We start from the raw sequence: 23,329 nt of genomic DNA, 5'->3' as shown, positions 1-23,329 counted from the left end.
CAGACTGTATCATAGCACAGGTGGGTCCTATATTCATCTTTAATACGTTTTTTATATGTTTTCTTTTTATGTTTGTGTTGCCATTAAGATCCCTTTTTGTCCAAAGGCTCCGAAGTTGATTAAGCTAGAGTCACTATCTCTCCCCCTCCGGCCAAATGCAAGCTGTTAGTCACTGAGTGCCTTATTTTGACAACCTAAAGCGGAAGTAGAATGAATTTACCTACTTGACTGGTGCGTGAGTAGTTCCCTCTCCTCTTCTCTGTCTAAGCACTTGCTCCGAGGTCGTGTGGATGTGCTGTACGGTCTTGTGTGAGTCTCCGTGGCGCAGGACTGGACGGTCGCCACGCCTTCAAAGACGCACTTTATCTCGGCTTCAGCTCTTCCTGCTGTGTCTGTTGCTCACCGGCATAAACCTCCACAGAGCCCGGACAAACAAACCACCTACTACTATCAACAATCATTCTCTCCACAGCCGTCACACTGAGCCTCAGGAGTCCGGCTCCACTTCTCCCACTGATGGTAGTTGAAGAGGCTGTGTTGTAAACGCTTATTGATTTGGGAATATCCGGAGCGGCAGCTTGATCGATTTTGACATCGGATAAAAAGCAAGAAATCAAAGATGGGGATCAAGGTGTAGTGCTGGTGAGTAGAGTACTAAAGCAAGGTGATCCCACTACTGCTGTATTTGCATATTGAGATTTCGCTCACGCTCACAGTCTGTGCGCGTGCCTATGGTTGACTGCGCGTGTGTGCGCGTGTGTGTGTGTGTGTGTGTGTGTGTGTGTGTGTGTGTGTGTTTGTAAACCCGAGAGGTTTGAGATGGCTTCGCGTAAAGATCTATCACTTGGCAGCAGAACATTATGTCGTCACAGCGCGAACTTTACCAGCAACAGTGATGACATCACGATTCCTTATCGCCATAGAGATACTGGAGCGCCGCGTGCATCACTTTACTACAGTACGATAAAAAAGCAGCAGAGTCTGAGGCGTGAGTCAGCGGTGTCCGGGCTTTTTAAAGGGCGTGTGAGGGGATTCAGCTCATTTAGGGAGCTGGAGTCACTGCGTCTTTAGCCTCTGACACATTTTAGGGAGACAATACAAGACTCATGCAGGGGGATGTTGTTAAAGTCCTCATAGAGACAGCGCAGAATGAACAGGTGTAGCACTGATGCAATTGTATTTCTCATTGAAATGAAAAGTGCATCATCCACTAAAGCATCTAAGAGGTAGTAAGCAGCTTTTTTTTTTTTTCCCTCCGTGGGCGATGTAGAAGCTTGCACAGCTCACTCATACAAACCCAAAGGATTTCTTATCTGCCTCTTGCAGCTTATTGAAAGGTGCATGAAAGCAACACCGGCTCCATCAGAAACCAGGTTAGGTGGCGGAGAAATTCTTGCTGAGGTTGTTGTTATTACCAGTAAAGCTGTTTCTCCTCCTGATGCTCGCTCCCACGCCCTCAGCTCCGGTGTCCTCCACCCCTCAGTCAGCCACTACTGCAACTCCCACCCCCCCCCCCCCCCCCCCAAGGATTGAAGCACTGGAGGGGCATCACATTTTGTGACTCCGCTCTTTTGCCGTGGATCTGAATGAAGCATCAGAAGCAACTTCACCTGCCTATCTCTTAAACCAAGCGGTGGTATACTTCTTTGTTCTTATTTATTTACCCTCTCTGCCTGTTTAGGAATCCACCCTGGGAAATTCTATTTGCTTACTCTCACCTTGACGGGCAGTGTTTGCTTTTGCATGCCCAGAGTGGGGAAAAACAAACATTTGTTCCTTCCTTGTGCTTGCTGCTTGAGAGGTTCCTTTGTGAAAAGGACAAAATGCTAGAAATCAATTATTTGACTGTCTTTCACGAGATAAACTCTGAATTATTTCATCCCCGTTCCATCACCAGCACCCTTTGACTTTGTCCTCTTGGTGATCAGGACCTTTTGTAGCGATTTGCTCCACCTCCTCTTCAAGCTCATCTGTGCTCGTCAAAGCTTTGCTGCCCTTGGCAAAAGAATATTTCTGTTTAGAAATGACAGCCTGCTTTAAACAGTACAGTATAGATAGGGGGTTGTACGGGCATGAGTCACAAGAGTTAGGGTCTGTCAAAAGTCTGCAGGTACAGACACACACTACAGCACATGTTCCCTCCAATCCAGGCCAAGTCTGGAGAGAATAACAGGTGTGCTGTTAATTAGGGCAGCGTTGGGTTTGACGTGAGACTAAGAGAGGCACATTCCCAGAGAGTTAGGCCGATCATTCAGAGGGGGCTGTTTGAGGAGAGAGATAGAGAAAAGAGAGAGAGAGTGGGTGCAGGGTCTGTCAGGGGCGGGTCGACAGGGAGGTAAACACAGGAGCTGTTAGTCTGGTGGCAATGACAGCTTTATCACCACCACAAGGTTTACGACTGTGTGTCTGTAAGGGGGAAGGGGTTTGTGTATGGATGTGTGTGTGTGTGTGTGTGTGTGTGTGCGTGCTTGTGAGTTGTCATGCATCACACTATATTCTACTCTGCAGACATGACAGAATTCCACTACTGCTTTGTGACAGAGCGGTCAAAACAGGAATCTACTACATCAGCATGTGCACAGGGAAATCCAGTTCATTTGTTTTGTGACTGTAAAATGTACATGAATAAATCTTTGACAGATCAGTCAGTAGATAATTAAATTCTGCAGTTCTTCTTTTTTTTGTGCTGAAGCCTACACATTCTCATGATTAAAAAAAAAAAGGCTTTGCTCAGTAACATTTAAAAAAATGAACACAGTTATAAAAAGCTAATTAAGTGGCGCTGAATTAGCTTAGCGGTTATGCCGCACCCCATGTACAGAGGCTATAGTCCTCGTTGGTTCAAATTTGACCTCGACCCTTTGCTGCATGTCACCCCCCGACTCTCTCCTCCCAACATTTCCTGTCTCTCTTCAGCTGTCCTATCAAATAAAGGAAAAAATGCCCCAAAAAACATTTAAAAGAAAAAAAAAAGAAAAAAAAGAAGCAAATTGAGACAATTGTAGAAAGGATAACTCTTCCTTTTGCACACTTTCTTTTTTGTGAATCACCTCAGTGCTGTTATATCAATTGGGAAATTTGCAAAGGTACCTCTCTTCAAACTCTTCAGAAAATGTTCCCCCATTCCACTAGACTGTCAAGTATCAACCTCAGCCGTGGCAGGAGATCGATTGAAAATAGGGACAGGATATGGTGATGGCCTGTGTACCTGCCTGACAGGCCTTCGGATGTCCTTTGGCTACTCTGCAGCTTTGCCACTGACACCAGGATGATGAGAGTGATCTGACTGACGGGCCGAGGCAGACAGAGTTCAAATGTGGAATCATTTCGTCTGACAGCAGAGAGAGAGTAAGGGGGGGGGGGGGGGGGGGGTGCAAGGGACTTTGATGGAATAAACAAGAGAAGAGGGGGTGTTATCTAATTACCTCCCAATAGGAGCCTTGACTCCATGGTCTGAGCTTCCTCCACATGGCATGCTGTCATTCAACCAGTTATTGACAGCCTGTATTTATGGATCAGCCAGGGTCGAAAAACTAATGTTATATGATTAGATCCCTGGTGTTTCCAATAAACCACTGGAGAAAACACACAGGATCCAGCATCAGATAGGCTCCACTGTACATTTACAAACCACATATGGATCCACAGGCCAATGTCTTCTACATATTCCAGTCCTTCAGTTTCATGCTACTCTAGTTATCAACCATGATAGAGCCACCATGTTCGACACGACATGTTTATCGTTGCCATGGAAACATTGGATGTTGGATGCCGCTGAAAGCTGCCGTACCGTTGCTGTGTGTGCTGCTGTGAAAAGACGTCATGTGCATTACACTTGGATACATTGTCGGTAAACATAGAAACATCAGGTCTGTTTCATCTGTTCGTCTTGACTACGCTAAACTGGGAGTTCTTTTTCATCGGGGATGGGGGTGGAGTAGCAGAGAGTCACTTCCATGATTCCCCTCCAGCTTTTAAGTTATCCGTTGTTATTATTTTGATTGACAACCCCCTGACGCCGGTATTTACGCCTGGCTATCTAACGATCACATAAGCGCAAAACTCTAAAATGGCACTATGTGATAAGAAGTGGAAGGTGGAGACTGAGTTAGTAATGTGACTGACTTAAGATCTTAGTCAAGATCTACTTACTGTCATGGTTCCAGTTTAAAGATTGGGGTTCATTTATGAATTCAGTGTACAGAGTTGGTTGGTAGAGATTTATATAGATAGATATTGATGCCAGCATTAGGCCTACGCCCAATGGTAAATTCCCCCGACAAACTGTTAACAGCAGACTGTTGTGGTAGGAAACTGTTGCCAAGTATTGATGAAATGAGTCATCACAAATAAAAGACAACACATAGGAAGTGTGAATGCATCAGGAATCACTTCATCATTGTGTGCTAATGCATTATTTTCGACCTTAGCTCATGAATTGTATCTCAGCAAGTATTTAATTTTCACAAGCATTTGAAATGCGCTAATGTCCAAATATCAACATGGAACAACTGACGCATGTATTCTGACCTGACCTTAATCATATCAGAAGACATGAGGCATGGGTTGTGAACACTGCTGTGACATCCCACAACAGCAATTAACACACTTGGACTTTGCACATCAGCAAGTGACACACCGCTCCGCCTCTGTCCATGCAGGTCCTAATGAGCAGATAGATACACTCTAATAGGGCAGGAAGCCGACATGATGAAATTAGTAATGTCTGGATATTAGATTTGCATCTGTTTTAGTCTTGCTTGTTATTTTTCTGCAACGGTTATTGTGCAGGTTTGATTGAGAGTAATACAATGCTTAGCTCGATTTTAAAAAGAGCTAAAGGACCATTGAGGTAGCTGCACATAGGCATTGTTTCATTCAGCCTTTCTGTCTAGATGCTCTTAATCACTCCACTCTGTTCTTCCTTCCCATTTTCTTCCATTTGCTTGGGGCGCTGGTAATTCCTCATAAGTGGCACTTGAGGCAAAATTATGCCTGTTTAGAGACAAAAATCACTTGTCCGATTCCCCTCAGAGGAGCATCGCATCAAGAATAGTTGTAAATTGGAGTATTATGAATAATACATGACTGTTTTTTAAAGCATTATGACCATCATGAATGACAGATTTAGGGCACTCAATGCTCTAACACGTTCTACGTGCCCACTAAGCGCCAATCTGTGCTCAGCTCCAATTATCTCTCAGCAGCAGCATGATAGATTGCTCAGACGCATCACATGTCACAGACCTTCAATTCATATTCGGAGGCCATTTTCATCCACCCTGAACAGGGTGAATTGACTCAGAAGTGTATTTTTTCACACATATAAAGTGGTTTGAAATAGGCGTCAGTGGAAAATGGTTCTCGACCTTTAAAGTTGATCTCAAAGCACGGACCATCTCTCAGGCTTATGTGCAAGGATTGATGCCGTTTGAATGCAAATAAAAGGTCTTTACTAGTTTGGCTTTGGGGTTTAAAGTATGTCAGTTTATGTCATGCAACATAGTCTTTGCTAGTTGTTGTATGGAATTTGAGAAAACACTGAAGCACAGCTGCACCTCTTGGACAACAGTGGGACAGATGTTTGTGTTCAGAGAGAGAATGACTTCACTTGGATGTAGATACACTTTGACTCTCTAAGCCTCTTTGCAAGCACACACACACAAACACAAAACACAAACCAATGCATGCACACAACTGTCTCCAAACTCGCTCAGGAATGAGGGTGGCTGCACACATGCTCAGGGTGTGTTTGCAGAGGAGAATCCCTATGGGAGCTTTGCATCGGGAATGATGGAACTTTTGGAGTGCGACAGGTGCCTGGATGTCAGTATTACCCAGCTCGAACAGTACAGGGGAATTTTCACAAAAGAGATTTGGGAAGTTTGTCCCTGTTGAGTGTGAATGTGTTTCCCATCCTCTGTTGTCTCATACCACAGAGTGAAGCTGGGGAATGGGTGTGAACTTGGAATGCCTCAACAGTAACTCAATCCTGTGTTTGGCTGCTGTGTGGGTGCAAGTGTGCATGCATGTGTTTCTTTCAAGACACAATGAGCTCATTTGTCTTCCGCTGCCCTCCTCCCTAAACACACACACACACACACACACACACACACACACACACACTCGTCATCAACCAACAGTGGTGCACCGGTTTGCTTTCTTTGTGTGGTGACATATGTGTGGTATTTTGCGTACTCTCTCTCAGTTGTCAGCTGTGCCAAGCAGTCGCTGTGCAGCTCAGCGGCCACATTGGCTCGGCCCATGGACTTCAGTGTAAGCGCCAATACACATTTGGGCTCCTGTAGAGACTGGGGATGATGGCAGGGGCAGAGGGCCAAAAGCATCCCATGCCAGCAGCTCCCACTGGGAGAGCAGGCTGCTGCAGGGCCATCTGTATAGGCGTCCTGACTGAAAAAGTAGGACGTGGAGCGGGAGACAACGGAGGAGGGCAGGAGTAGAGGGGACACTTTGCAGGGAGACGGAACTGAGAGGCTAGATAACAAAGAGGTGTTTACCTTCTTTTTAAGCCCCCACCTGACGTGAGAATTCTCTTTTATTTTCTCCAGTCGTATCACTTCAGCTTTCAAAGAACACCGTGGGAAATTTAGGCCAAAGCTTCGATACTCAGAGGTATACAAAACAGTGTCAGGACCAAAAATACGTGATCTTCTTTTAGAGCTCAGTCCCAAAACATAGATGAAACGCAGAAACTGTATTGTGTTAAAGGAGCGACATGTGGATCCCTAAAACAGAAGTGAAGTGCTGTGGGATGTAAATTAGTCTGTGTCTGCAAAGGAAAAGAGGGGTTTAGTGGGTCTGACTCTAACATCCATGCCTGCATACTCCCCTGGGGGGAATATTGCCCTCTAACTCCCCTTGGTCTTCTGGTTTTTTTTCTTATTCCTTTATTCATCACACTTCTGGGTTAGGTAGGGGAAGCGGTTGTTCCTCAGTAGTTTTTTTTCAGCTCCCTTTAACTGTGATCTCTGACACCAGGAAGGAACAACAGAAACAAAACATAGTGTCGCTGCAATACCCACACCGGATATTTGAGTGCCGCACCTCTAAGCCTTGTGTTGTTTCTTAGTATTGGTATGTGGCATCCTTTCTGAAAAAAATCAACTGCATTTAGATAATGCTGAGTTTAGCTATCAGCATTGATCCTTACTTAGGACAGCATTAAAAAAAATATATATATATATTGTATCAATTTGACATTTTGCGATTTCTAAGGAAGCAAAAGGATTTTTAACTACTTTGCTCAACTCTCTTTATCCACAATAACCCCTGATTTGTGTTAGCTACAGAATAAATACACTAAATGAAAACAAGTTTAAGAAAAACGTACTTCTCTGGGACCTCAAAAAATCCACCAAGCAAAGATGAAATGATTACAGGTATGTATAAAATCAGGTTAGTTTTGGAATTCAAAGTACAACACGCTCTGGATAACGTCAGTATTTCAATATAGACTGCAGGGATGACATTAGTATTTCAAACATACATGTCAGAATTACAGCTCTTTCTTGTCAAAACTCAGAAACTAAGACATTGTCCTTTTTAAGCATCCTTAAAAAAGCATGTGGTTACCAGTGGTTCTCAACTGGTGGGTCGGGACACAAAAGTGGGTCTCAGAACCGTTTTCTTTTTTTAACAAGTTTGTGTCATTCAGTGTATTTGTTCTGTCATGCTTTTAGTGATTGTGTCCAAACTGATGATTGATTAAAAAATGTGAGAAATGTGGGTCGCTTAGGATTAGTTGATGGGTCCTGAGGCTCGACCAGTTGAGAACCTGATCTAGTCCATTTCTGCTGCTTGAAAAACCACATGGCTCTGTGTAAAAGACCTGTGTCCTTAACTTTCAGTGGGGTGATGATGAATAGACGTGTGAAGCCGTACCAATGAATCATAGTCAACTGTGTAAGATTTGATGAATATTATATAGTTTCTCTATGGAGGACTTTAAAAAATAATGTTTTACTTTAGACAAGGCTTATATTCAACAGTGAAACGAAACCCAGTTTCAGAGCATTAGTACAACAATGGGCCCTTAGTGGCTTTGGATCCATGTGAATCCCGACAAGACCCCTAATTGACTCTTTAATGATAGAGGTCAGAACTTGATTTGATTAGTTCTGAAGAAGCCTCTATCATCTAAAGAGAAAGCACTCTGTAGTGCTGATTGTCGTCATCCATTAACTCTATGGTGTCAGAACAGATTTGTCAGCAACTGTGTCACCTTTTCAAACACACACACGTCATGTTAGTGACTTAATGTAGCTAAACAGGTTCTACAGAGACAGAAATGAAATGGCTGCAAGAATACAGAGATTATCACAGTTATGAGCTGTTTGACATCTTAAAGCTACTCCGTCGTGTCAGGAATGTCATTGTTTCATCAACACACACCACAGACACACAGAAACTCAGAGCAAGACCGTCAAGGGTGCTGATAAAGACTGTGTGTCTCCAGACAGTGCCATTCTGTTAATCGTGATAGAACAAAGAAGTCGGATCCCCTGATGGCAACGATAACAGCCTGACAGAATCACAACACACACACATGCACACGCTGAAGGAGAGCCCTGAACAATGACACCCCTACCCCCACCCCCCTCCAGCTGTCTAGACAGAGTGCATGGCTGCCGTTGGCTAGCTGCTGGAGATCTCAGAGGGGATTAGAGCACAGACTACACTCACCTGTTTTTAGCTGCTTGTTTCTCAATGTGTTTTTTCATGCAGCGTTGATGCAATGTGACAGGCACAGAAGGAGCTGGGTGTATCATGAGGTATGCAGACAAGCAAGACAAGCAGTACAGCTGTGGATGGCTTCTTGGTCACGTTGTAGGGGGGAAAAGGTGTTAGGGGAAGATTGTAAGTGTTAACAAGAAGTCACAAGACTTGTTTGTTTTAAAAACATGTGAACAGTCTTTCTGTTCACAAGACATGTTGAGTTACAATGGATGGAAAAATGACCAATTCACTGATGACCAAGCCACTAATGTTTGAGTCAGAAGTTAACTTTCCTAACAACACAACTCCTGAGCCAACAGAGCAATAATAAGATGTTACTAAAAGGCTGAGAATGTTGTAAAATGTAACATTTATTTTCTTGAATATCAGTCACATTTACCATTTATCATTTCTTCAATGCTCCTTTCAGCAGGTATGACCAGTATCATTAGCTACTGTTTGCTAATATAGATATTTGTATACTCGGTACCTGGACATATTTGGGTGACAAACACGAGACAGTTAATTTCTAACATTCTGCTTGTTTTCTAATTTTGGTACCATTACACTGTTTTAGCATGTAAAGGATACAGGCGGTCTTATTTTCCTTCATTATGCGCAATTAATGCAAGACTGACTGCTCAGTCAGAGATTGGGGTGTGTTATGCTAGTAGCTAATGTAGCCTGGAGCCTCTGGCCTCAGAGATGAAGAGTAGAACACAGCGGTCTGATAACTTTTCTGTTTATTACTTACTAACTCAACAGCTCAGTAATGCTTTCATTTTTAGACTTTTGGTCTTCTTACTCAAAGGACATCACTTGAGGCAGTTCATTAGAATTAGAGCAGCTCCCTCTGGAGCTCAAAGGCTTCATCCAACATTTCTTTACATGCAGTGGAAGTTTTATAGAACAGTTAACAACTTTATGCATACAACCAGTTGATTCGCCCACATTAGTCTCCCAAGAATCTTCAGAACTTATGGCAAATTCAATGTGGCCTTTTCCTGTAATTGTCACTTTTGACCAGATTAGTCAAAGACTGGTTGAAGATTCATTAATCGACAGTGCACCGTTATCTGTCATTGTATTCTTTGTGGCACATTATGAATAGAGCTGAGTATTTCACATGCTAACGCTGATGAATGTTTGATCATAGACCTACACGTCTATGGAGGAGTTACCTGACTGACATCTGTTCACATGCTTGCAGACTGTGAGGTATCGACCGACACAGACGCAGAGCCGTGATGAAATGATGAATCAGAGCCGCAGAAATGCCGGAGGGCAGAAGCAGTAGAGCCGAGGAGAAAGCAACCGGGAGGAATAAGGAAAGTGAAGATTATCGCAGACGATAGAGGAAGTCGTTGCTAGTGCGAGCACGTAGTATAAAACTCTCAGTCACTCCTATACATATATGAATACAAACACTCCGTCAGACAAGTGTGTGTGTGTGTGTGTGTGTGTGTGTGTGTGTGTGTGTGTGTGTGTGTGTGTGTGTGTGTGTGTGTGTGTGTGTGTGTGTGTGTGTGTGTGTGTGTGTGTGTGTGTGTGTGTGTGTGTGTGTGTGTGTGTGTGTGTGTGCGTGTGTGCGTGTGTGCGTGTGTGCGCGTGCGTGTGCGTGTGTGTGTGTGTGTTTGTATGCACAAGATGACTCACAGATAAACTCCTGGATTAAGTCTCTTCGAGCGAAGCGGACTTTGTACTCATGTCATTTCTATCACACAGGAAGTTCCAAGATGCTCTTCTACTGCATTTATGTTTTAGTTTTTCTGTTTATAAAGACATAGGTGCATGCAAGACAACAAGGGCTTACCCCATTTTGAACTTAATCTGGACACCAATAATCAGTTGATTTAAAGAAAACATCTTAAATGCTCTGAACAAGAATTATAGAATTATATTTTTTTACTGTTATTCTGTGGTGGTGTTAAAGGCTGAAAATAAACCTTTTGAAGTGTGAGTGAAAGTTAGTACGGCTAGATACACTTTAATTTAACCCTTTAGAAGGGTTAATGTTGGACAGCGCTGAAAAGAAGTTAAAGATGAAGCATGGAGTTTCAATTGACACAGAATTGCAGTGAATACATTAATCCTGCAGTTGACTTCATTGGGGGCGATTTATCAATTATAGATAGAATATCAATTATAGTCGAACGTTGTTATCCTGAGCCTAGTATTGTTTATCGTATCACAAGTCACGCTGCCATTCCCACCCCTACTTTATGGTGGGAATAATCAAGATCATTTTAGTTTTGCTATACTACCTAGGTACTTAGTTTGGTGTAGCTCCGTAAAATGTTTTAAGTGTAATCTGCTTGGTCAAATTAGTGGGGTGCAACAGATTAACCATAATTAGTTTGACGGGCAGTCGAGAAGAATACAGCCGTCTTTAAAAAATAATATATCTGGGTAGTAATATATCAAAGGAAGACTTAAGGATGTCAAATCATCAAAGCCCTCCCCCCGTCAACTTTGCTTCTGTCAGTGTGTTCTCGTGTGGGCAAGTGCATGAATAAGTGTTGTATGAGGGACACGTAAGAACAAAGGCGAGCTAAGCCCTTCACACAGGAAACTTTAGACGTGAGCTGTGCTTCTGCAGTCAGTATGAGCTTGACCTTTCACACCAGGGACTCGTGACATGGTTTATCCAGGTGGCTGTTAGGTGGGTGGGGGGAAGGGAACCTGAAGGTCAACAGAGGATAAAACCAATGCTGGACAATTCTTAGGTTTCTTCCACTGATGAATGATTGCTGGGCCTATAAAGCCTTTTGTTATACTATTACAGCTTTTTAAGTTGTATTTTTTGCATTTTCTTTTCTTGTGCACATTGGCATGTATTCTGTTGTGGGCTGGGCTGCAAACAGGGGGAGGAATATGCCGTGTTTACATTTGAAATAACTTCCTATGTGTTGCTCATGGTCTGGCTGTCAGCAAGTGGTTTAGCCACCTTTCTCGTGACTCCTTCAGGCAGAGTGGCTTTGTGCTGCTGTACATGCCTGTAGGCACAGAGAGACTGTGGGTGTCCTTAGTGATGATGGGAGATTCAGCTACATGTAGCCACCGGGTTTCAGTCTGTGAGAGATGCAGCACAGGAGAGTCAGAAAGATGTCAAATTCAGTAGAAACTTTCCTTTGATGTAACCAATATTTGTATCTCTTCCATCCTTTTCATTTTATCTAGCTATTCGTTGATCTATCAGTTGCATGTAGACGGCATTAAGGTGATGATGAGTGATCATAATTGCACCCCGAGGATCATAATGTCCTCTTTATCTGTAGTATCACTGCTGTAGTGCACATTACAGTAAGTGCTTCTTTCCACCACTGCTGCAGCGTGCATCCATTGAGAAAAGCAGCATGTTAAATTTTTAAAACGAGTAACCCAAAGCCTTTATGTAGTGAAAGAAATACGCCACACGATCGCTTTGAGGCAACAACTGTCTCCTCGACGACTGAGTGAACCCCCCCCCCCCCCTTCTGTCTTGTCAATGTGGGCGACCAGGGCAGATGTTGGGGGGGGTGTATCCCCCTATGACGGCATGAGGTCATCAAATAGAAAAGATGAGTGTGAATGAGAGAGACAAGGAGATTATACACACCGCAAAAGTCTGAAAGTTTGACAAATCAGTAAATGAGAGAGTATCAAAAAGAGAATAATGCATTCAGTTTGGTCAGACGTTTATTTTGTTACATACAAATTAACCAGCCCACAAGGATAACACAATAAAGATAATGACGATTCAACTACTAACACGCAGATCACGGTCTAATCCGTAATAGTGGACATTTTACTGAAACACAAATAAAAGCTTGTTTTCAAGCTCATGAAATCACATGATATACAATGTCTTTCTTTTCAGGAACACAATTAAACCTGTTTATATACCACATTTTTAAATGCCTGAACATCAAACATGGTTTCTTCACATAATGCCCTGGCACAGTTTGTTATAGGTAATAAGGGGTTATTAGCGAAAACAGTCTGTCCTCATAAATGAGGAACAATCTGTGCTAAGCTTCGTGAGTATTATACTCTATGTTAAAAGAAGGAATTGATACCAGATAAAGAGATGATAACTTCCCTTAAAACACATCTTTAAATTTAGTTGCTATGGAGTTTCCAGCCTATGCCTAGAATAGAGTGAGGCGGAAATCTGTTTTAAATCAGTTTTTTTTTTTTTTCTATGCAAATTAAATTAATTTTTACCAGTAATGTGCTCGAATTTCCTTCTCTTGAAGCCAAACCATGAACTTCTTCCTCATTCTGTCTGTATTCTGCTGACTGTTGTGTTTTTGTTTGTCTGTCTGTTTTTCAGAGAGGAATGCCCCAGACTGTGTGCTCAGGCACCATGTTCACCACTCCCAGTAGCTTCAGCCCGCATCTGGCCTGTGCTGAGCCTGGAGAGGAGGAGGAGGGGGCCCCACAGGAGGGCCAAGAACCAGGGGCCTGCCTGGCCGATGGGCCCCCGATCACCTCCGCCTCCCTGGACACCCTGATCCAGAACTTGGTCCCCACTGCCGATTACTACCCCGAGGTAAATGAAAATACAAAAAAAAAAAAAATCTCAATTAGTGAGTTAATTTAAGTTAAGTGTCTGTTTAACTTACATGTGTCTGTTTAAAGTGGTGCTCTGCATCCTTTAATCACAGAAAGCCTCAGTATTTGTTATTGATGTAACGTCAGTGTCTTAGTGAATGTCTCACTCTGTCCTTTGACAGAAAGCCTATGTGTTTACGTTCCTGCTGAGCGCGCGTCTATTCATCCCGCCTCCTGAGCTGCTGGCCAGGGTGTGTGAGCTGTGCATCAAACAGCAGCAGCTGGATCAGAGCCCACTGGATACGGTGAGCACTGCGCCTCATATAAACAACACGACTCATGTATGAAAATGCACAAGCTAATGTATTCACACAGGCACAAAAAAAGTATTAGACACACTTGTAGTCTGCATATAAGCAACTGCTAAGTTTTTGACGGATTAGCAATTTTTAGTGATCATTGTCTTTTGCTGAGGTATCCATGAATGTGAACCGTACTGTACTAAACTCGTCTCTTTGACAACAGGCAAAGGTGCGCAAGTTTGGTCCCAAGATCCTGCAGTTGCTGACAGAGTGGACAGAAACGTTCCCGTCCGACTTCAGGGATGAGAAGATGGTCGGACACCTTAAAGACTTCATCCACAGGATAGCTCCATGTGATGAGGTACATTGAAGACAGCCATGTGATGGCAGTTAAGTTCTTTACCGAAGACAGGAATTAGTTTGCACTTATGTATGACATGCTGGATCTTCATTTAAAAAGGATGAAAATCATACATTTCCACTGGATGAGAATTTGTGATGACCTGTAAGATCAGTTTGATCAGTACTTTACCATCGTGGCTGTTTATAATCTGCCTGACTAGCAGTGTATCTGCAGTGAGAAATGCTCTGATGGGGAAAAGAAATTCAATTATCATCACTAGCAGTGAGCGGGGTGATGGAAGGAGTCAGAGTGTCAGTGCTGGGTGAGTAACCACAGCTCTGTGTTACACAATCTTGCATTACTGGAGAAGAGAGGAAGCAAGGATGTTTGAGGAGTGGCTCTATCTGCAGCCTCGGGGGGGGGAAACAGAGGAGGGGAGATGGATGGAGAAAACAGGAGGGGGGATGGGATGCAGGGGCAGAGAGAGCAGAGAGAGCAGAGGAGGAGAGGCGGAGAGGAGGGTGATGGAATCGAGGAAGAGGAGGTGAAGAGAGGACAAAAAGAGGGGATGGTGGCAGGCAGTGATGAATGTGCTGCTATTTACAGATTGCTGTCTACAGGATAGGGTGTGTGTGCGTGTGTGTTTGTGCATACATGTGTGAGCTGTAGCTCCAGGTCATTTGTGAGACAGTGACCCAACGGCCTCTGTGACCAGTCATCTGCAGGGAAACACACACATTCCTGAACACAACACACAGCACATCGCTGCTGCTGTCCCTCGAAAAACACATTTTTATCTCAACTGAAATTGTGATCTTTATTTTCGGGCTCATTAAATTGCTTCAAACATCATAAATTAATGTCAGAATCGATTACTGCTGTGCAAAAATGATTTTTTTTTTTTTTTTTAAGATTAAAGTTAAATGACGCAGTAGCCAGCCACACAGTGAAACAAGTAATATGAAGTATCAAGAACCGTACTTAACGAGGAAGGTAGGCTTTGACTGCAGGTCAGATTATTACTCATTGCACGTGCAGGAGTGAAATGAAATAAAAAGCGTAATTAAAAGCTGAAATAAATGTACTGTATGGAATATATACAATCTGGTTGGACTTGCCTGTGACCTTTCAAGGATGTTATATAGCTAATGCACAATTACATTGTAATTTGAATCATGTTTACATAAAGTATGATGGTGTAGTATTGCAGCCCAGGCAGCCAAGAAGTTCTTTTCATTCATGCGTATTAATGATCTGAGACGCATAAATAAATAATTCATACAAGACATTATTGACAGCTCTCCTCTCCTCTCCTCTCCTCTCCTCTCCTCTCCTCTCCTCAGGCATATTGGAAAACCCTGAACCAGGTGCTGCAGAAGCTCAGCCAGCGGCTGGCCCTGATAAGCCAGGGAGAAGAGAGCATCGTCAAGGTCTCCCTCAACGCCTCCTCCATCTCTGACAAGCTGGTGGCCTTCAAAACCAAGCCTCCGCCGATCCAGAAGGACATGCTCTCCATCTGCAATGACCCGTACACACTGGCACAGCAGCTCACCCACGTGGAGCTGGTGAGGAGAAGGGGGGAGGGAGAGGAAGGGAAGGGAAGTGGGGGTTAGACAGAGTTCAGGGTAAGACTAGATAACAAGGATGAACAAGAGTAGCTGAAAGAACGGATGGTTTGGACAAGAAGGCGGAGCAAAGGAGTTTGAAAAATGGGTGGAGAGATAGTCTAAGCCAGGGACATAACAATGGATTATAAGACATTAAACAAAGAGATGAAGATGGGAGTCAATGTTTTGATGTTGTACTATTGTGAAGCTCGCCGTAGTATAACCTTGTTCCTTACTTGTCAGCGATAACAGTGATAAGTGGCCTTCACAGAGTGTAATATGAAGAGAATAATGCAGTGACACATACATGAACAAAGGATCGCTGCAGCATCCCTCACATTGCATGCATGAAGTCTTCAGTCTCTTCATGTGTGTCTTGATGCGAGCACGTGTATCTGGGGGGGGGGGGGTGTGTGTGTGTGTGTGTGTGTGTGTGTGTGTGTGTGTGTGTGTGTGTGTGTGTGTGTGTGTGTGTGTGTGTGTGTGTGTGTGTGTGTGTGTGTGTGTGTGTGTGTGTGTGTGTGTGTGTGTGTGTGTGTGTGTGTGTGTGTGTGTGTGTGTGTGTGTGTGTCTGAATAAGCTTGTACCCTTGTCTAAGCTGTGACATCACCCCCAGAAGTCAGAGATGTGCCTGAGGCTTCAAACAAAGGGGATAAAAACCACTGTGGATATATGTGACCTGACAGCTTCACACTCTGGAACACACACCCACGCACTAGAGAGAGAGAGAGAGAGGGAGAGAGGGAGAGAGAGAGACGAAGACAGACATTTACAGTGCTTACAGACAAAACTTGTTCCTTTTTAGGTAGCAACATTCTTGTTCTCATTAGAAGAATAGATGCTGTTTTGCTTTTTGTCACTTTGCCCAGTTTGTGTGTCTCTGTGTGTGTGTGTGTGTGTGTGTGTGTGTGTGTGTGTGTGTGTGTGTGTGTGTGTGTGTGTGTGTGTGTGTGTGTGTGTGTGTGTGTGTGTGTGTGTGTGTGTGTGTGTGTGTGTGTGTGTGTGTGTGTGTGTGTGTGTGTGTGTGTGTGTGTGTGTGTGTGTGTGCGCAACACTGTTCTTTGTGTGTAACAGGGCTTTAAATGTCTCTACTGAGTCATTTTGATTTGCACATGCACATGATAGCACAGTCGTCTTTTAATAGAATTGAAATTCATCTCAAGTGTCACTGTGAGGAAATATGACTCCAATGACTCCAATGAGTCACGTCAATGAGTCATTACTTCCCCTTATCGATTGCCTTCCATTACTGAAATGAAAGAATTATTAATGGCACTATCCCCATCGATGTTTGCGTGTGATGGTTTGTATTGGTGTTTTTGTTTTCCAGGAACATTTGAGACATATTGGACCTGAGGAGTTTGTCCAAGCCTTTGTTCAGAAAGACCCGCTAGATGGAACCCAGGTACACTTTTATAATTCAGTATGTGACTTTGCAGAAAAACATCAAGATGTGTAATCTACACAACTTGTCAAGTTTAATGTTTTCAGTTAAAATCCATGGGGTGTCTTCGAAATCCCACCTTTTTTTTTGCTTTGTTGATTTGACTTTTGCTTCACAAGTGGCCATCAAAAGGTCACGTTCTGAAAAGCTTCATCTGCTGTCTCTGTGTAACTGCTTTCATACTCTCTTCTCATTTTATTTTTTTTATTTTTTCTGCCCTTTTGACTCATTTCCTCTCCGCCCCCCTCTGGTTTTTCCTCCTGCTCTCCATTGATTGTGTTATTTCTGCTTCCAGCTCACTATCTTTGTCTTTCGCACTCACACAGGGGGTCAGCCTGTAGATAGGAAGCTAATTACGATCAGAGGAATTCCCTATAGTGGCACTTCCTGTACTGACTTGTGTGTATGTGCATGTGTTCATGTTTGTGTGTCATTAGCAGCCGTGCTTCAGCGACCAGAAGAAGAAAACCACCAACCTGGAGGCATATGTCAGGTGGTTCAACAGACTGTGTTACCTGGTAGCTACTGAGATCTGCATGGTGAGTGGCAAATGTCGGTACACCAGGTGCTCATTTATTCTAACTTTAGACTTTAATAGTAAACAAAAAACAAACCTACTGTGCCAATAATGAAGCATATAAAAGGTCTCCAATTTAAGAAATGCTTATCCTGTTCACAAAATAGGACAGACACTGTTAAGAAGCATGTCATAAACATGGAAATGAATCACAGCGAGACTTTCCCTATTTTAATACATAACTGAAATGTTTTTTGGAATATGAATTCATATGAATTTAACCCTAAGCCTTCATTGGTCATTTATTTCTACGTTTTAGATGATAATCTGGGCACTGAAACAGTTGGCACTGTAGTGGTATTCCTTTTGTAAACAAGTAGAGGTGCGCGCACAAAGCCGATTTGTTTGGTACAGAGTGTCGCTGCCCCCTGGTGGTTACTTTTTGTAACTTTTATAACTACTTGCCAACTTTCATGACTAGTTTTAGTATTTGAGCCTAAATATCTGTGAAAAGGATAAATGATATTGTTAAAACCGAGCTTATATAAAATGAAAAATCTTGTTTGCAGCCTGCAAAGAAGAAGCAAAGGGCTACAGTGATAGAGTTCTTCATTGATGTTGCCAGGGAGTGTTTCAACATTGGAAACTTCAATTCCCTCATGGCAATCATCTGTGAGTCTAATTTTGCAATTTCCTGATAGTATTATAAGAGAGAATTCTGACGAATGCTGCTATTTATAGTTGAATTTGTGTCCTCCTGCAGCCGGAATGAACATGAGCCCTGTGTCACGGCTGAAGAAGACTTGGGGCAAAGCCAAAACTGCAAAGTTCTTCATACTTGAGGTAAACACAATCCAAAGTTTCATCGAACGAGAAGTACCAGACAGGTAGGGACTTGATGTTGACTGAGTTTTTTTTGCTTTGACAGCATCAGATGGATCCTACTGGGAACTTTTATAACTACAGGACAGCCCTAAGGGGGGCCGCCCATCGCTCGCGAACTGCCAACAGCAACAGAGAAAGGGTTAGGCGCTGCTATTGTTTTTTGTTTTTTAAAGCAAGATGACATCAATTCAATCCATTTTTAATCTGACATCAAACTTTCTATTTTCCTGCCCGTTGTGTGTCTTCAGATCGTGATTCCCTTCTTTAGTCTGCTGATTAAAGACATTTACTTCCTGAATGAAGGATGTGCAAATCGGCTGCCTAACGGCCACGTCAACTTTGAGGTGAGCCTATTCCTGGTCTCCTCTTTGTGTCATTTCTTCAGAAAAAAACATCACCAAGGGGTTTTTTTTTTTTTGCTTTTGTTAGAAATTTGTGGAGTTGGCGCGGCAGGTTGGGGAGTTCATGACATGGAAACAGGTGGAGTGTCCATTTGAGGAGGATCGGGCCATCCTGCACTACCTCCACACTGCTCCCATCTTCAGCGAGGACGGTGAGAACCTGTGTTTTTTTTAAATACTAGTCTATACAGGTATTTATGATCATTTGCTCATTCCAACCAATCCTCCTTCTTCCTCAGGACTCTACCTTGCATCCTATGAGAGCGAGAGTCCAGAGAACCAGGTAGAGAAGGACAGGTGGAAAGCACTCAGGTAAGAATGATAACACATTATAATAATAAAAGTGCAAATCAACACAACATCCTTCATCGACGTCTCATATCTTTCCTCCATCAGGTCAAATGTTCTGGCAAAGACATGAGGCCCTGATGGCAGCTAACCCTGCAACCAGCGAGGGAGCTTGTGTTCTCGTTGCACTAAATTGAACTGTGAAGGAACCTAGCTGGTACTTAGGTGTTTTTTTTAATGAAGAAAGGAGGAAAAAAAGGAACAAGATGAACAGGATTCATCAAGAGTGTTAAAAAAAAAAAAAAAAGAACACATCTTTTAAAAGGGAATTAAAAAAGTGAAGTGATGGAAACTGGATCAAAATGCCTTTGCAGCATATGAACTGTTTAGGTAGAGTATGTTGGAGAGGGGTCCAGCCTCCTCTGTAACCCCTCCCATATTGTGTGTTTACTCTGTGAAGATATGTTTACTACTATAGCGAGTACAGTTACAGGGAAAACCACTTTCTAAAATGAAATTCATACAGATGCTATTGTTTTTTTTGTATTTGCTCCTCTTCTCTCTCTTTCTCTTTCCCTTTTTATTCTTAAAGTATTTATTTGAACTTGATTTCCTATATGTGTAATGTACTGTAAGGAAACTAACCATGATGTGAAGGGCGCTGGCTAGCCCATTATTAACTTTTATAGGTCTACTGAAGGATTCTGGGAAGATAGAAGAGAACATGCCTTGAGCATTTTACCAGTTCATCTCATGTGTACTTATATGTGTTTGTGATCCAGATGTTCATGCATTCAATGTCTGTTCAGATTGTCATTGTCTTGTTTTGCATGAGAATGACTGGAAAAGACTGCTCATGGGTCAGGGTTTTTTTATTTTATTATTATTTATTGTATTTTTTGAAGTGTTTACTCATTTCTAAAGTTATTGTGCCATCAATGCAAAACAACTACAGTATAGCTTCAGTCACAGGGCCAGGTGTAGATTGTGTACAGGTGACATTTACCCCTCATCTTTCTGCTCTTCAGGAAGTTTTCTCCGACTGACGTTCAGTTGTCTGATATATTTATGGAGATTTCTGTGCTGACAGATGTATAGTTTTTATTGTTACTTTCCTCTACTGAATATGAAGTCCAATGGCATGCAACGATAGGTGATGTTACAGGTGCATAAAGAGTATCCACCTTGTGAGGAAAACTGCTGCAACAGGATGTTTGCAGTGCAGATGAAAGACAACGGTGATTTGGATTTTGTCTTAATCTTAATTAGAGAGAAACTTGTGCCATATGAATCATGATAATTCAGGTTCCTCTGACTTGAAATGTGTTGTTTGTCGTTTCGTGGGATCGTCAACTTGCGACTCTGTTTTTGGCAGTTTTGTTGTGATTCGGGGCGGGGGCGGGGGAGGGGTCGTGTAAGGAGGAGCGGTGCACTGGGGATGGGAACTATGTAATTATAAGCTTTTTGAAAACAGTCTTATTGAGTTTGCTATGATTGATTGATGTCAGTGTTTTCTCTTAAGAAGCACCTTTCCATCCCAATAACAGACTGACTTTAACTCGCCCTCCTCATTTGCCATCAGTAAACTTGCTTTTCCTGTAACACATTCCCCCTGATAAGTTAAGTATAGAGTCAGACATCCATCCAAGCTAAAGACATGTTTTAATAAAACATTGCCTGTGTTAAACGTGTGTTTTCAATGACAATCTACTTTACATCACTTCTGCTCTTCTGAATGGTGCCATTGCCATTTTCCAACCTTTGATTAAACACATTCATTGCTGTGTGCATTGGAAGGAGTGGAGTGTTTTTCATGGTTAAAGAGGCCAAGCAGAAACAAGTTTTGTCTTTAACATCACTGCTACATTTATGACTGGTTCTTAAAAAGCCTTTAATAAAAGTTGACCATGCGAAACTGATTGTATGATTTCCTTTTTGTCTTGATTCGTGCATAACAGGATTCACAAAGAAACGGGGCGAGATCATTATTAGTGATTCCTGACCATTAATCCCCTTTAATTGTTTGCATGTGTGAAATTTGTTTCATTATAGCCACAAGAAAACACCTAAATGGATAAGCTTAGTACAAGATTTCCTCTGCCGTCCAGACATTGTCTCAAGATGAGTAATCACAGATCAATTCAAAAATAAGTCAGAAATTAAAACCCCCCACGTTAAACACTTTTTGACAAGACTGAAACGATTTTTCAAAATGTTGCCTTAACTGATCAATTAATTTGTCACACAATAGAAGAAACTGCCCATCAGTTTTGTCCAAGAGCGCAATTCGTAAGATGTTGATGTTTAATTGCGGTTTAAAAAAATAATAAGAAATAGCCGTGAAAACCGCCGTGAGACTTGTAGCACACGACATTAAGATGGGAAGGAAGTACTTCACCCCACACCTCACAGACTAAATGGACAGTTGACCACCTCACAGTGCAATACAAGTGTGCAATATTAACCTTAAAAACAAAAAACAGTGCAAAAAAATGTGTGCAATAAGAAAACATGTTTATATTTTCATTTCATTGTAGTGTTACCCTTGTTATTTTTATTTTTTTTGTATTATATCTTTGCTTTAATACAGGGTATAACTTCAATACAGTTTATTTTAATTTGCTTAGCTGTTAATTCAACTTTTTTTCTTACAATGCTAGTCTATTCTATATATAATTTTAACTTTTTTTTGTAGAAGCTGACTCAGGGAGAAACGCACAAGAATTCCAATGTACCTGTACTGCCCTGTACCTGTGCAAATGGCAATAAACATCTAAACTAAACTAATCTAAACAAACCGAGGATAGAAAATATTTGGCACGCTAAATAAAAACATGATTTTACAGTAAGCCTAAAAGATTATCAAACGTGTTAAGTAGATTTGCATTGATTGTTTCAGTCACAAAGACAAAACGACAACATGTGACATGCAAGAAAATAAGCAGACTTCACTTCATTTATTGGGGACATCTCTGCTGTATTCCACATTTAATATAGAATTTGAGATATAAGCCTATAAGTTTCCCATCGGAAACATTTCAGTCCTTGAGTTCCTCTCGACCTGAGTCAAATGTTATCTTGGCCAGTGTGGTGTAAGATTCAAAGTTCCTGGAGCTCAGGTAGGTCCCGAATAACGCCTGGAGCACCAGGACTGCCCTCATCTTCCTCAAGATCGGCCTGGAGAGCTCCACGTAGTACCGGAGCACATTGCCCTTCTCTGGCAGCGGAGCGGTGTTGTACCTGGATGCGATGGCGATATTGACAGGTAAGGCCAGCAGGATGGGGTACAACCCGGCGCCCACCACACCAACAAGAGCACCTCGTATCAGGACACAGGAGGGACAGTTGAGGTCACCGTTCAGGAGGGGATTGGTCACCACAGCGTTGTAGAGCGCGTATGTTGTCAGGAAAGGCATCACGGCCATCGGCACGGACGAGGTGACGCCTGCCTGTTTGATATTCAGAGCTCTGCGGTACAAGCTGTTCGATACCAGTCCTGCAAGGCCACCGTTCCCCGCCAGATACGCAGGTCCATAGAGAAAGAGTTTCTGATCAATGTCAGGCAGTTTCTCGAAATTGTTCATCAGCATTTGGGCAATCGTCACTCGTGTGAGCGCTCTTCCGGGTCGCTCTTCCATCTTCAGATTGAATGTTTTAAATCCAAAGCGAGAGTGTCCACTGTTTTGTAGCCGGAGTTCCTGGTTAAAACTGTGATAAATCGATTGTCACGTTAAAGTAAGGTGGTTGTGGTGATGAGAGAAGGGCGCAGCCATGTTGTACCCATAATTCATAGCTTGCTGTTTTGTGATTGGGATTTGAGCCCTGGGCGCGGCTTCTCAGGCAGAGCAACGCTGCTGTTTGCAAAGAGTTTGCAACAAGTCTTAAAATTACAGAAAAAAAGTTTAAAGGAATCATGCGTTAAAAAAAAAAAGTTCTTCCTATGAAAAAATGGCTGCTTATCCGTATCATGACCAATGGCCTTACTCATTGTGAGATGTTTAATTGTTGGAGGAATTGCAGAATTGTAAGCAAACCTGTGCAGAGAGGCCTTGAGCTGACTTCTCAAAACGTTCAGGTATTATTTTGGTTGACTTATTAAAAATATTTAAGAATGCCACACTGCTGCAAAATCCATGACCTTTAGCAGATAATTTAGGTCAAAAGTCTATTCAAGTTTTAAACTTTTTTTTTTTGCATCAAAATATATTTAGGCTCATTTACAAACACGTTTACAAGTGTTCTACAAGAGTGCATAGGCCTAGTAACACAA

General features: G+C 42.5%; 2 protein-coding genes across 3 annotated transcripts; one reads left to right on the top strand and one right to left on the bottom strand.

Annotated features, from left to right (window-relative positions):
• The first annotated feature begins 260 nt into the window (after positions 1-260).
• LOC109993520 (ras-GEF domain-containing family member 1C) lies at positions 261-20,978 on the top strand. Of its 2 annotated transcripts, none has more exons than XM_020646502.3 (14): positions 261-642; positions 13,052-13,270; positions 13,455-13,577; positions 13,798-13,935; positions 15,261-15,482; positions 16,855-16,929; positions 17,409-17,507; positions 18,055-18,157; positions 18,249-18,328; positions 18,414-18,509; positions 18,619-18,714; positions 18,800-18,923; positions 19,011-19,083; positions 19,168-20,978. In XM_020646502.3, the coding sequence occupies exons 2-14, from the start codon at positions 13,058-13,060 to the stop codon at positions 19,190-19,192; spliced, it is 1,467 nt and encodes a 488-aa protein (XP_020502158.1). In that variant the 5' UTR covers positions 261-642; positions 13,052-13,057; the 3' UTR covers positions 19,193-20,978. The 2 variants fall into 2 exon arrangements, with proteins under 2 accessions (XP_020502158.1, XP_020502157.1); XM_020646501.3 differs by having other exon boundaries at positions 17,406-17,507.
• A 1,019-nt stretch (positions 20,979-21,997) lies between these two features.
• Positions 21,998-22,881, bottom strand: tmem126a (transmembrane protein 126A). Its single transcript, XM_020646503.3, has one exon. The coding sequence runs from the start codon at positions 22,695-22,697 to the stop codon at positions 22,098-22,100; it is 600 nt and encodes a 199-aa protein (XP_020502159.2). The 5' UTR covers positions 22,698-22,881; the 3' UTR covers positions 21,998-22,097.
• Positions 22,882-23,329: the final 448 nt, after the last annotated feature.

The sequence above is a fragment of the Labrus bergylta genome, chromosome 9, assembly GCF_963930695.1.
Source record: "Labrus bergylta chromosome 9, fLabBer1.1, whole genome shotgun sequence".
Classification (NCBI taxonomy): Eukaryota; Metazoa; Chordata; class Actinopteri; order Labriformes; family Labridae; genus Labrus; species Labrus bergylta.
The sequence above is the reverse complement of the archived record's forward strand: the minus strand, read 5'-3'. Positions and strand labels throughout refer to the sequence as shown.